At 41.4% G+C, this 14,352-nt stretch overlaps 1 protein-coding gene across 1 annotated transcript in view; it reads right to left on the bottom strand.

The window, feature by feature from the left end:
* LOC132686905 (kinesin-like protein KIF28P) overlaps positions 1 to 14,352 on the bottom strand; it is an 81,546-nt gene that overhangs the window by 40,036 nt on the left and 27,158 nt on the right. Inside the window, exon 5 of the mRNA XM_078440532.2 lies at positions 13,543 to 13,767. Coding sequence (XP_078296658.2) covers positions 13,543 to 13,767 — 225 coding nt within the window. The remainder of the gene's footprint in view (positions 1 to 13,542; positions 13,768 to 14,352) is intronic.

Genomic DNA, 14,352 nt, shown 5'->3' with positions numbered 1-14,352 from the left:
CCTCCAGTCCTATCCATGTAGTTGCAAATGGCAAGATTTCATTCTTTTTGATTGCTGAGTAATACTCCATCATATATATATATATATATATATATATATATATATATATATATATATATATATACACACACACACACACACACCCCCCACATCTTCTTTATCCATTCATCCATCAGTGGACATTTGGACTCTTTCCATACTTTGGCTCTTGTCGATAGTGCTGCTATAAACATGGGGGTGCATCTGTCCCTTCGAAACAACACACCTGTATCCCTTGGATACATGCCTAGTAGTGCAATTACTGGGTCGTAGGGTAGTTCTCTTTTTAGTTTTTTGAGGAACCTCCATACTGTTTTCCAGAGTGGCTGTGCCAGCTTGCATTCCCACCAACAATGCAAAAGAGATCCTCTTTCTCCGCATCCTCGCCAACGTCTGTTGTTGCCTGAATTGTTAACATTAGTCTGACAGGTGTAAGGTGGTATATCATTGTGGTTTTGATTTGTATTTCCCTGATGATGAGTGAGGTGGAGCATTTTTTCATGTGTTGGTTGGCCATCTGGATGTCTTCTTTGGAGAAGTGTCTATTCATGTCTTTAGCCCATTTCTTCACTGGATTATTTGTTTTTTGGGTGTTGAGTTTGATAAGTTCTTTGTAGATTTTGGATACTAACCCTTTATCTGATATGTCATTTGCAAATATCTTCTCCCATTCCGTCAGTTGCCTTTTAATTTTGCTGATTGTTTCCTTCGCTGTGCAGAAGCTTTTTATTTTGATGAGGTCCCAGTAGTTCATTTTTGCTTTTGTTTCCCTTGCCTCCAGAGACGTGTTGAGTAAGAAATTGCTGCAGGCAAGACCAAAGAGGTTTTTGCCTGCTTTCTCCTCAAGGATTTTGATGGCTTCTTGTCTTACATTGAGGTCTTTCATCCACTTTGAGTTTATTTTTGTGTCTGGTGTAAGAAAGTGGTCCAGGTTCATTCTTCTGCATGTCCCTGTCCAGTTTTCCCAGCACCACTTGCTGAAGAGACTGTCTTTATTCCATTGGATATTCTTTCCTGTTTTGTCAAAGATTAGTTGCCCATATGTTTGTGGGTCCATTTCTGGGTTCTCTATTCTATTCCATTGATCTGAGTGTCTGTTCTTGTGCCAGTACCATACTGTCTTGATGATTACAGCTTTGTAGTATAGCTTGAAGTCTGGGATTGTGATGCCTCCTGCTTTGGTTTTCTTTTTCAGGATTGCTTTGGCTATTCGGAGTCTTTTCTGGCTCCATACAAATTTTAGGATTATTTGTTCTAGCTCTGTGAAGAATGCTCATATTACTTTGATAGGGATTGCATTGAATATGTAGATTGCTTTGGGTAGTATCGACATTTTAACCATATTTGTTCTTCTTATCCAGGAGCATGGAATCTTTTTCCATTTCTTTGTGCCTTAAATTTCTTTCATCAGCTTTCTATAGTTTTCAGTGTATAGATTGTTCACCTCTTTGGTTAGATATATTCCTAGGTATTTTATGGTTTTTGGTGCAACTGTAAATGGGATCGATTCCTTGATTTCTCTTTCTGTCACTTCATTGTTGGTGTATAGAAATGCAACTGATTTCTGTGCATTGATTTTATATCCTACAACTTTGCTGAATTCATGAATCAGTTCTAGCAGTTTTTTGGTGGAATCTTTTGGGTTTTCCATATAGAGTATCATGTCATCTGAAAAGAGTGAAAGTTTGACCTCCTTCTGGCTGATTTGGATGCCTTTTATTTCTTTGTGTTGTCTGATTACAGAGGCTAAGATTCCAATACTATGTTGAATAACAGTGGCGAGAGTGGACATCCCTGTCTCGTTCCTGACCTTATGGGGAAAGCTGTCAGTTTTTCCCCATTGGGGGTGATATTAGTGTTGGGTCACTCGTATATGGTTTTTGTAATCTCGAGGTATGATCCTTCTATCCCTACTTTCTTCAGGGTTTTTATCAAGAAAGGATGCTGTATTTTGTCAAATGCTTTCTCTACATCTATTGAGAGGATCATATGGTTCTTGTCCTTTCTTTTATTGATGTGATGAATCACGTTAATTGTTTTGCGGATATTGAACCAGCCCTGCATCCCATGTATAAATCCCACTTGGTGGTGGTGAATAATTTTTTTAATGTTTCATTGGATCCGGTTGGCTAATATCTTGTTGAGGATTTTTGCATCCATGTTCATCAGGGAAATTGGTCTGTAGTTCTCCTTTTTAGTGGGGTCTCTGTCTGGTTTTGGAATCAGGATAATGCTGGCTTCATAGAAAGAGTTTGGAAGTTTTCCTTCCATTTCTATTTTTTGGAACAGTTTCAAGAGAATAGGTGTTAACTCTTCCTTAAATGTTTGGTAGAATCCCCCTGGAAAGCCATCTGGCCCTGGACTCTTGTTTTTTGGCAGATTTTTGATTACTAATTCAATTTCCTTACTGGTTATGGGTCTGTTCAAATTTTCTATTTCTTCCTGTTTCAGTTTTGGTAGGATATATGTTTCTAGGAATTTGTCCATTTCTTCCAGATTGTCCATTTTGTTGGCATATAATTGCTCATAATATTCTCTTATTATTGGATCAAATATTTTAAATAGAAGATACTGGGAAATCTACAAAATGAGTAAGCGTTCAGGATGGTGTGGTCATGCACGGAAGGGATGAGAACATAGATTTTAGAATATGGTAGTTCACCTTGCTGGTTACATGAATGTGAGAAATAGCTTGTCAGAATTTCAACTGTCTGAGTTGGAAATCAGGGATAATAGCATATTAGGTGTTAGGAGGGCAACAGATAAAAGAAATACTGGTTCTAACAATGCCTGGCATACAGTAACAGGTGTTAATATTATTACTGACACCAATAAGCAGAGCGTAATGCTCGGTTTCTACACATATATTTTTCAGTGGATTTCTTCGCTTGACTCTAAAATATCAAATTAAGGGGCACCTGGGTGGCTCAGTCAGTTAGGGGTCTGCCTTTGGCTCAGGTCAAGATCTCAGGATTTGTGAGTTTAAGCCCCACGTCGGGCTCTCTGCTTTCCACACAGAGCCTGCTTCAGATCCTCTGTCTCGCCCCCCACCCCGCCCAAGAAAACAAAACAAAAAAAAACAACAATGGAAGAAAACACAAAACAACTAAAATAAAACATCAAGTTACAAAAATAGCGCAAACCTATATAAAGTTTATTAACAATTGGAAAATATCTGAATAGTCCTTAAAAGCCTACAAAGTTCCTTATTTTACTTTTAATTGAAGTACAGTTGGGGCTCGACATTATATTAGTTTCAGGTGGGCAGCATAGTGATTTGACAATTACGTATGTTACAAAATGCTCCCCACGGGGAGTGTAGTCTCTGTCTGTCACCATACACTGTTATTACAATATTATTGACTAGTCCCTATGCTGTACTTTTCATTCCTGTGACTTACTCATTTTACAAGTTTGTACCTCTTCATTTCCTTCACCTATGTCACCCATCCCTCCAAACCCTCCCCACTGGTGACCGCTAGCTCTCTGTATTTATTAAGTCTGTTTCTATTTGTGTGTTTGTTCATTTGTCTTGTTTTTTAAGATTCCACATATAACTGAAATCCTGTGGTATTTTTCTTTCTCTGACTCATTTCACGTAGCACAATGCCCTCTATGTCCATTGACATTGTCCCGAAAGGCAAGATTTCATTCTTTTTTATAGCTGAGTAATATTCTATTGAGGATATATACCACGTGGTATTGACCGATGCTTGGGTTGTTTCCATATCTTGGCTGTTGTAAACAATGCTGCAATAAATGTAGATGTATGTATATCTTTTGAACTAGTGTTTTCATTTTCTTTGGGTGAGTACCCAGGAGTGGGATTGCTGGATCATATGGTACTTATATTTTTAATTTTTTGAAGAAACTCCACACTTTTCCACAGTGGCCACACTTGGAACATGCCTACTCAGGCCCTCTGCCCAATTTTTAAATCAGATTATTTGAGGTGGTTTTTTTTTTGTTTTTTTTTTTGATATTGAGTTGTATGAATTCTTTATGTATTTTGGACACTAACCCCTTATTGAATATACCATTTGCATTTATCTTCTCCCATTCAGTGTGTTGCCTTTTCATTTTGTTGATGGTTTCCTTTGCTCTGCAAACCTTTTTATTTTGATGTGTCCCAACTGTTTATTTTTGCTTTTGTTGCTATTGTCTGAAGAGACAAAACCAGAAAAATATTAAGACTGTTATCTGAGCATTTATAGCCTATGTTTCCTTTCTTTCTTTAAATAGACCTTTTAAACCACTTTTTAAATGTTTGTTTATTTTTGAGAGAAAGAGAGAGTAAGAGTGGGGGAGGGGCAGAGAGAGAGGGAGACACAGAATCCGAAGCAGGCTCCAGGCTCCGAGCTGTCAGCACAGAGCCCAACGCGGGACTCAAACCCATGAGCTGTGAGATCATGACCTGAGCCGAAGTTGGGCATTCAACCGACTGAGCACCCAGGCGCTCCTCTTTTTTTTTAATTTAATTTATTATTTATTTTTTTATTTACTACATTCAGTTATCACTTTTAGGTCTTTAATCCATCTTGAGTTTATTGTGTATGGTGTTAGAAAGCAGTCCAGTTTCGGGGTGCCTGGGTGGCTCAGTCGGTTAAGCGTCCGACATCAGCTCAGGTCATGATCTCACGGCTCGTGAGTTCAAGCCCCACATCGGGCTCTGTGCTGACAGCTCAGAACCTGGAGCCTGCTTCAGATTCTGTGTCTCCCCCTCTCTCTGCCCCTCCCCTGCTCATGCTCTGTCTCTCTCTGTCTCAAAAATAAATAAAAACATTAACAATTTTTTTTTTAAAAGAAAGCAGTCCAGTTTCATTATTTTGCACACAGCTCGCCAGTTTTCCCAACATGGTTTATTGAAGAGACTGTCTTTTCTCCCGTTGCATGTTCTCTCCTCCTTTGTTGTAGATTAATTGCCCATAAAAGTGTGTGTTTATCTCTGGCCTCTCTGTTGTGCTCCATTGATCGATGTATCTGCTTCTGTGGCTGTACCATACTGTTGATTGCTATAGCTTTGTAGTATACTTTGAAATCTGGGATTCTAATTCCCCCAGCTTTACTCCTCTTTCTCAAGACTGCTTTGGTTATTTGGGCTCTTTTGTGGTTCTGTACAAATTTTAGGATTATTTGTTGTAGTTCTATTAAAAAAAAAAAAGCAACAGTACTGGTATTTTGTTGGGGATTGCATGGGATCTGTAGCTTGCTTTGGGTAGTGTAGACGTTTTAACAGTATTTGTTCTTCCAACCCTTGAACATGGAATGTCTTTCCATTTCTTTGTGTCTTCTTTGGGGCGCCTGGGTGGCTCAGTCAGTTGAGCGTCCGACTTCAGCTCAGGTGATGATCTCGTGATCATGTGTCAGCACAGAGTTGCTTTGGAGCCTCTGTCCCCCTCGCTCTCTGCCCACCCCCTCCTTGCTTGCACGCATGCACTCTCATTCCTTCTCTCTCTCTCAAAAATAAATAAACGTTAAAAAAAATTATGTGTGTCTTCTCCAATGTCTTTGATCGATGTCGTATAGCTTTCAGAGGACATTTCTTTTTATCTCCTTGGTTAAATTCATTCCTGGGTATTTTATTCTTTCTGCTAGAATTATAAATAGGATTGTTTTCTTAATTTCTCTTTCCACTAGTTTGTTATTAATGTGTAGAAATAGGAATCTGTAGACTTCTGTATACCTATTTTGTATCCTGAAACTTTACTGAATTCATTTATTAATTCTAGTAGTTTTTTGGTAGACTTTAGGTTATTCCATGTATAGTATCATGTCGCCTGCAAATAGTGAAAAATTTTACTTCTTTCTTACTTATTTGGATACCTTATATTCTTTTTCATGTCTGATCATCTGATTGCTGTGGCTAGGACTTCCACATGTTTGTTTTATTTTTTTTTTTTAATTTTTTTAAAATATTTATTTTAAAAGACATTTTTTTTAACGTTTATTTATTTTTGAGACAGAGAGAGACAGAGCATGAACGGGGGAGGGTCAGAGAGAGAGGGAGACACAGAATCCGAAACAGGCTCCAGGCTCTGAGCTGTCAGCACAGAGCCCGACATGGGGCCCGAACTCACGAACCGTGAGATCATGACCTGAGCTGAAGTCGGATGCTCAACCGACTAAGCCATCCAGGCGCCCCTATTTTTCTAAGTTTTTTTTTTTAATTTTAATTTTTTTTTTTTCAGGACTTCCACATGTTGAATAAAAGTGTGCACATCCTGTCTTGTTCCTGATCTTTGAGGAAACGCCTTTAGTTTTTTTACCACTGAGTATAATGCTAGCTGTGGGTTTTTCACATGTGGACTTTATTATGTACATTGAGTTATGTTCCCCTTAAATCCACTTTATTGAGAGTTTTCCTGATGAACCCATGTTAAGTTTTGTCAAATGTTCTTTTCTGCATCTGTGAATCATATGATTTTTGTCCTTCATTTGTTAATGTGGTACATTACGTTGATTGATTTGCAAATCTTGAGCTACCCTTGCGTCCCTGAAATAAATCCTACTTGATTGTGGGGAATGATGCTTTTCGTGTATTGTTGAATTTGGTTTGTAGATTTTTGCATGTATGTTCATCAAGGATATTAATCTTTAACATTTTTTAATTTGCATCAAGATGATGCTGGCCTCCTACTGTGAAAAATTTGGAAGGTTTCTTTCCTATTTTTTGGAATAGTTTGAAAAGAATAGGTATTAACGCTTCTTTAAATGTTTGGTAGACTTCGTCTGTGAAGCCATGTGGTCCTGCGATTTTGTTTGCTGGGAGCTCTTTGAATGCCAATTCAGTGTTGTTCCTGGTTATTGGTCTGGTCAGATTTTCTATTTCTTCCCAATTCAGACTTGGACTTGTGCATTTCTAGGAATTTATCCATTTCTTCTATCCATTTGTCCAATTTGCTGGTGTATAATCTTTTGTAGTAGTCTTTGTAGAGAGAGAGTGTGTGCACGTGGGGGAGGGCCAGAGGGAGAGAGAGAATCCCCAGCAGGCTCCAATCCCAGTGCAGAGCCTGATGTGATTTCAAACTCCTTAAGTTTCTTGAGGTGTATTTTGTGGCCTAGCATGAAATCTACCCTGGAGAATGTTTCATGTACACTTGAAAAGAATTTGTATTCTGCTGTTCTTGGATGGGATATGTATCTGTGCGATCCATCTGGTCTCATGTGTCACCCAAAGCCACTGTTTCCTTGTTGACTTTCTGTCTGGACGATCTGTCCACTGACTTAAGTGGGGTGTTGAAGTCCCCTCCTATTGTTGTATTACTGTCAATTTCTCCCTTTATGTCTGTTAATATTGTCTTTATATATTTAGGTGCTCCTATGTTGGGTGCAGACAGATTTACAACTGTTATAGCCTCTTGTTAGAGTGATCCCTTTATCATTATGTAATGATGTCTCTTGTTACAGTCTTTGTTTTAAAGTCAATTTTGTCTACCCTAGCATTTGTTTTTTGCTTCCACATGCGTGGAATATCTTTTGCCATCTTTTCACTCTCAGTCTGTATGTATCCTTAGGTCTGCAGTTGGGTCTTGTTTGTTTCTTTGTTTATTCCATTCAGTCACCTTATGTTCTTTTGATTGGAACATGTAGTCCATTTACGTTCATTTTTTCGAAGTTTTGGTTTAAATTCTAGTTAGGGGCGCTTGGGTGGCTCAGTCAGTTGAGCGTCTGACTCTTGGTTTGGGCTCAGGTCATGATCTCCCAGTTAGTGAATTTGAGCCCCACATCGGGCTCCATGCTGACAGCGCGGAGCCTCCTTGGGATTCTCTCTCTCCCTCTCTCTCTGTCCCTCCCCTGTTCAGGCACTCTCACTCTGTCTTAAAATAAATAAATAAATAAATAAATAAATAAATAAATAAATAAATAAATAAATTCTAATCAGTTAACATACAGGTTATTATTGGTTTCAGGAGAACTCAGTGATTCATCACTTACATACAACATCCAGTGCTCATCCCAACAAGTGCCCTCATTAATACCCATCCCCCACCTAACCCATCCCCCACCACCTCCCTTCAGCAATCCTCAGTTTGTTCTCTGTCGTTAAGGGTCTCTTATGGCTTGCTTCCTTTTCTTTGTCCCCCCCTTACCGTATGTTCATCTGTTTTGTTTCTTAAATTCCACCTATGAGTGAAATCATATGGTATTTGTCTTTTCTCTGACTGACTTATTTTGTTTAACATAATACACTCTAGCTCCATCCACGTTGTCGCAAATGGGAAGGTTTTATTCTTTGTGATGGCTGGGTAGTATTGCATTGTGTGTGTGTGTGTGTGTGTGTGTGTGTGTGTGTGTGTACATACATACCACATCTTCTTTATCCATTCATCAGTTGATAGACATTGGGGCTCTTTCCATACTTTGGCTATTGTTGATAGTGCTGCTTTAGACATCAGGGCACATGCACCCCTCTGAATCTATTTTTTGATCCTTTTGGTAAATACTTAGTAGTGCGATTGCTGGATCATAGGGTAGTTCTATCTTTAACTTTTGGGGGAACCCCCATACTGTTTTCCAGAGCAGCTGCACCAGTTTTCATTCCCACCAACAGTGCAAAATGTTCTCCTTTCTCACATCCTCCTCAACATCTCTTGTTTCATGTGTTGTTAATATTAGCCATTCCTGCTGGTGTGAGGTAATATCTCATCATAGTTTGGATTTGTATTTCCCTGATGATGAGTGATGTTGAGCATCTTATGTGTCCGTTAGCCATCTGGTGTCTTCTTCGGAGAAATGTCTATTCATATCTTCTGCCCATTTCTTGACCAGATTATTTGTTTTTTTGGATATTGAGTTTGGTGAGTTCTTTATAGATTTTGAATACTAACCCCTTATCAGATATGTCATTTGCAAATATCTTCTCCCATTCCATTGGCTGCCTTTTAGTTTTGTTGATTGTTTCCTTTGCTGTGCAGAAGCTTTTTATCTTGATGAGGTCCCAATAGTTCCTTTTTGCTTTGGCAATGTGTCTAGTAAGAAGTTGTTCCGGCCAAGGTCAAAGAGGTTGCTACCTATGTTCTCCTCTAGGATTTTGGTGATTTCCTGTCTCACATTTAGGTCTTTGTCCATTTTGAATTTATTTTTGTGTGTGGTGTAAGAAAGTGGTCCAGTTTCATTCTTCTGCATGCTGGTGTCCAGTTTTCCCAACACCATTTGTCAGAGACCATCTTTTTTTCCATTGGATAGTCTTTCCTACTTTGTCAAAGATTAGTTGACCATATAGTTGTGGGTCCATTTCTGGGTTTTCTATTCTGTTCCATTGATCTGTGTGTCTGTTCCTGTACAAGTACCATACTGTCTTGATGACTACAGTTTTGTAATACAGCTTGAAGTCTGGAATTGTGATGCCTCCAGCTTTTCGTTTCTTTTTCAGGATTGCTTTCGCTATTCAGGGTCTTTAGCGGTTGCATAGAAATTTCAGGATTGTTTGTTCTAGCTGTGTGAAAAATGCTGGTAGTCCATTTACATTTAAAGTAATTATTGATAAGTATATAGTTCTCGTTATTTTGTTAGTAAACAAAATTTATTGCTCTTGTCCTTTGTGATTTGATAACTTTCTTTATTGTTGTGCTTGGAATCCTTTCCCTTTATTTTTTGTGTATCTTATGGGTTTTGGGTTTGTGGTCACCATGAGGTTCACATGTAAATTCAGTGTAAATAATAGTCTATTTTACGTTGATGATTGCTTAAGTTGAAACACATTCTAAACGCTCTACCTTTTTCCTTCCCCTCTACATTTTATGTATATGGTGTCATACTTTACATTTAAAAATTTTATGTATCCTTTAACTGACTTTTGTATATATAATTTTACTACCTTTGCCTTGTAACCTTCATACTAGCTTTAGTAGTGATTGATTTATCACCTTTATGTCTGGTTTTACCAGTGACATTTTTTCCTTGCATAATTTTCTTAAAAAAAAAAAGTTTATTCATTTTGAGAGATGGCGTGCACACACACGAGCGAGGGAGGGGCAGAGGGAGGAGTGAGAGAGAATCCCAGGCAGGTTCTGCACTGTCAGTGTGGAGCCCAGTGTGGAGCTTGAACTCACCAACTGTGAGATCATGACCTGAGCGGAAACCAGGAGTTAGATGCTTGACTGAGCCACCCAAGTGCCTCTCCTTGCGTAATTTTCTTAATTCTAGTTATAGCCTTTTCTTTTCCATTTAAAGAAGTTGTTTTAACATTTTTTGTAAGGCCAGTTTCGTGGTAATGGTCTCCTTCGACTTTTGTTTGTCCTGGAAGCTAACTAGCTAGCCAGCTAGCCAGCTATTCATTCATTCATTCGTTCATTCATTCATTCAGAGTGGGAGAGAGCACTTGAGCAGGGGAGAGAGAGAATCTTAAGCAGGTGCCAGGCTCAATCCCACAATCCTGGAGTCATAATCTGAGCTGAAATCAAGAGTCAGATGCTCAACTGACTGAGCCACCCAGGCACCCCTGTCCTGGAAACTCTTTATCTCTCCTTCAATTCTGGATCATAACCTTGATGGGTAGAGAATTCATGATTGTAGGCTTTTCCTTTCTGTACTTTGATTATATCGTGCCACTCCCTTCTGGCCTGCCAAGTTTCTGCTGAAAAATCAGCTGATAGCCTTATGGGGTTTCTCTTGTATGCAATTATTTGCTTCTCTCTTGCTGTTCTCTAGACTCTCCCTTTGTTATTCATTTTTGACACTTAAATTTTTATGTGTCTTAGTGTGGACCTCCTTGGATTCATCTTGTTTAGGGTTCTCTGTTTTTCCTGGACCTGGATGTCTGTTTTCTTCCCAAGGTTAGGGAAGTTTTCAACTGTTATTTCTTCAAATAACTTTTCTGCCCCTTTCTCTCTCTCCTCTGTCTGGAACCCCTCTAATCCAAATGTTAGTACAAGCTATGCTCATTTAAAAAATTCTTTTTTTTTTTTTTTTAAATTGCTGTTCAGCTGGCTGCCTTCCATCACCCTGTTTTTCAGATTGCTGATCCTTTGTTCTGCATCCTCCAATCTGCTGTTGATTCCCTCTAGTGTATTTTTCATTTCAGTATATTCTTCAGTTGTGATTAGTTCTTTTTGTTTTTTTCTTTAAACAGAGTAGGAAATTCCTCTTTGTTGTTCGTTTATTTATTTTGGAGAGAGAGAAAAGGTGAGTCAGGGAGGGGCGGAGAGAGAGAATCCCAAGCACTGACAGTACAGAACCTGACACTGGGCTCGAACCCAAGAGCGATGAGATCACAACCTGAGCTAAAATCAAGAGTCAGACTCTTAAGCCACTCAGCCACTATATTTCTGTCTCTTTGGTTGAAGGTCTCACTGAGCTCATCCTCCCTTCTCTCCAGTCTGTGTAGCACCTGATGATCGCTTTGAACTCTTTATCAGGCAGATTGCTTATCTCCGTTTTGCTTAGTTCTTTTACTGAGGTTTCGTCCTGTTCTTTTGCGTGGAATATATTTTTCTGTCTTCTCATTTTGTCTGAGCCTTCATCTGTTTCTGTGTATTAGGTCAGCTATGTCTCCTGGTGATGACGGCAGTGGCCTTATGTAGAGGTGTCCCGTGGGGCCCAGCAGCACAATCCCCCCTGGTCAGCAGAACCAGGAACTCCAGGGAGGTCAGTTGTGTGGGCTGCGTGCTCCCTCCTGTGTGACTGGCCGTGGCAGCTGTGGGTGTGCCGGTGGTCAAGGCTGGCTCCCCTCCTCTGGGGCAGGAGTCTTTTTGGATGGATGGGTGGGTGGAACACAGGGTCAGGACAGGCAGGTGGTGGATGGAGAGCATCAGAACTGACTCCCACAAGGACTGACCAGCTAGGCTGAAGGAGGTCAAGGAAAACAGCACCTTCAGCACTCTCGTTCCCTGAGAAAGCTCCTACAGATCTCTGATCCTCTCACACATGTCTTAAAATCACTGCTTCTGTGCTGGCCCTTTAAGAGTGGACTCTCGGATTCTTTAATTGATATATTTTTAAGTTTGTTTATTTTGAGAGAGAGAGAGTGAGTGGGGGGGGGGGTCAGAGATAGAGAGAGAGAGTGAGGGAGCGAGACTCCTAAGTAGGCTCTGAGCTGTCAGCGCAGAGCCCAATGCTGGGCTCGATCCCACGAACGGTGAGATCCTGACCTGGGCCAAAACCAAGAGTCAGGTGCTTAATCGACTGAGCCACCCAGGTGGCCCTGACTCTTGGATTCTTATGGCGCTTTGCCTCTCCCAGAGTTAAGTCCACTGATTTTCAAAGCCAGGTGTGACAAGGCTTGTCTTTCCGATGCAGGTCTCCAGAGCAGGGGGTGCCCGAGGTAAAGTCTGATACCCTCGCTCGTGAGGGAAAATCTTGGTGCCTGGGATATCCTTCTCGCTTGGGCGTCATTATGCTTGGGCTTTGCTTTCCAGCTAGGTCTCCACCCCTCCTACCCTTCTCAATGGGGTTACCTTTCCGTGTCTTTAGCTGTGGAAGAGCTGTTCTGCTGGTCTTCGAGTCATTTCCATAGTGAGCTGGATCATGCGTAGTCATTGCCTCTGTGTGTGAGGAGGAGGAAATGAGCTCAGGTCCCTCTCCGCCATCTTCACAGTCTGCCCTCAAACTTCTTTAAGATGTAGGCTCTGGGGCGCCTGGGTGGCTCAGTCGGTTAAGCGACCGACTTCAGCTCAGGTCATGATCTCACAGTCCATGAGTTCAAGCCCTGCGTCAGGCTCTGTGCTGATAGCTCAGAGCCTGGAGCCTGCTTCAGATTCTGTGTCTCCCTCTCTCTCTGACCCTCCCTCATTCATGCTCTGTCTCTCTCTGTCTCAAAAATAAATAAACATTAAAAAAACAATTAAAAAAAAAAAAGATGCAGGCTCTTATTTAAGCTTCCCAGCATTCCTGCAGGATCGCATTTTACAGAATAGGAAACGGAGACTGAGGGCAAGGAAGTTATTTCCCGAAGTTTCAAAGCCGGTAAACAAAGGGTCAGGTATAGTCCAGTGTTGTCCCACTATTCCTGATCAGAGCAGGGCAACCTTCATTTATTCCCATTCTGTCTGTGACTCGGGCTGTGGCGTAGGGAACAGAGATGGTGAAATCCCAGCTCCCTGCACCGATTGCCCAGGCTTTGTAAATAACTGTTTCTGAATCCGGCCGGTGACCATCTAGAGTTCACTCTCTGATATCTACCGAGGAGTACGGAGGGGAAAAATGTGCTCGGTTTTATCAGAGATGCCAGTTAGTGGAGAGTTACATGGGTGAGCTAGTTTCGAAGGCTTTATCTTGCAACTTGCATGAATCGGAAAGGTAGTTGAGTATCTGGTGTCCTCCAGGCTCAGGGATCTGAAAGCTGGTCACCATCGTACTGGGGAGCCAGGGTGGAGAGAGGCAAGGTGCCTCCCTTCCTCCTGTTCCTGACCCCGGAGCCCCTGGTTGGAAGCAGCCACCGTAATCCACAGGTCAAATCTGAAAGGATTCCGGAACGCCCACCAGCTCCTCGTGCCCTCGGGAACCCTCCCCGCAGACCCCACGCCTGGTGGGGAAGCGGGACGGCTGCCTTCCCGCACATCTCACCTGCCTGAACTGAATGGTGATAACCATATGAGACCGGCTGCTGCTGGCGTTCATGTTGGTCGAGGCCGTGGTCCTTATTTTCGTCCCTTGCTCCATCAGCCTTTCAATCTGCGCGTAGTTCCCACAGGGCACTGACTTCAGGCCGTCCACATAAAAGCCCAGGTGTTGATCCTCCCTTACTTTTAGTCCTCCGGGTTGCTTGGTTCTAGACAGCAGGTCTCGTATCTGCAGAAAAAAAGAGTATAAACTTCAGGAAGCCAGGGATTTCCATTTACGTCGCTCTTACGCCTCTGCCTAGGCTATATTAAATTAAAAAAAAACTTATCAGGGCCCCTGGGTGGCTCCGTTGGTGAAGCGTCCGACTTCAGCTCAGGACATGATCTCACGGTTCGTGAGTTCGAGCCCCGTGTAGGGGGCTCTGGGCGGACAGCCCGGAGCCCGCTTTGGAGTCTGTGTCTCCCTCTCTCTCTGCCCCTCTCCTGCTCGTGCGCTCGCTCTCTCTCTCTCTCTCTCTCTCTCTCAAAAATAAATAAACATTAAAAATAAATAAATATTTATTGAACGAATAGATGCTAAATTTCGGTAGGTACTGGACACTCTCATAATTTAGGTAAGTAAGCAATAGGGGAACAGCCAACACGAGGGAAATCTGTTGTAACTGCTGGCGTAAGCCTAGTTTTCTGAAACTCAGTTCCAGTATTTTCTAGTACCTCAGGCAGCCCATCCGGCCTGTGAACTCCCTTCCTGTGGAACCAGTAGATCCTGACATAGTTCCTGACATAGGAGAGGCACTCCGTGAATGCTTTTTCA

This window comes from Panthera onca, chromosome F1 (assembly GCF_046562875.1).
Source record: "Panthera onca isolate mPanOnc1 chromosome F1, mPanOnc1 haplotype 2, whole genome shotgun sequence".
Lineage (NCBI taxonomy): Eukaryota > Metazoa > Chordata > Mammalia > Carnivora > Felidae > Panthera > Panthera onca.
The sequence above is the reverse complement of the archived record's forward strand: the minus strand, read 5'-3'. Positions and strand labels throughout refer to the sequence as shown.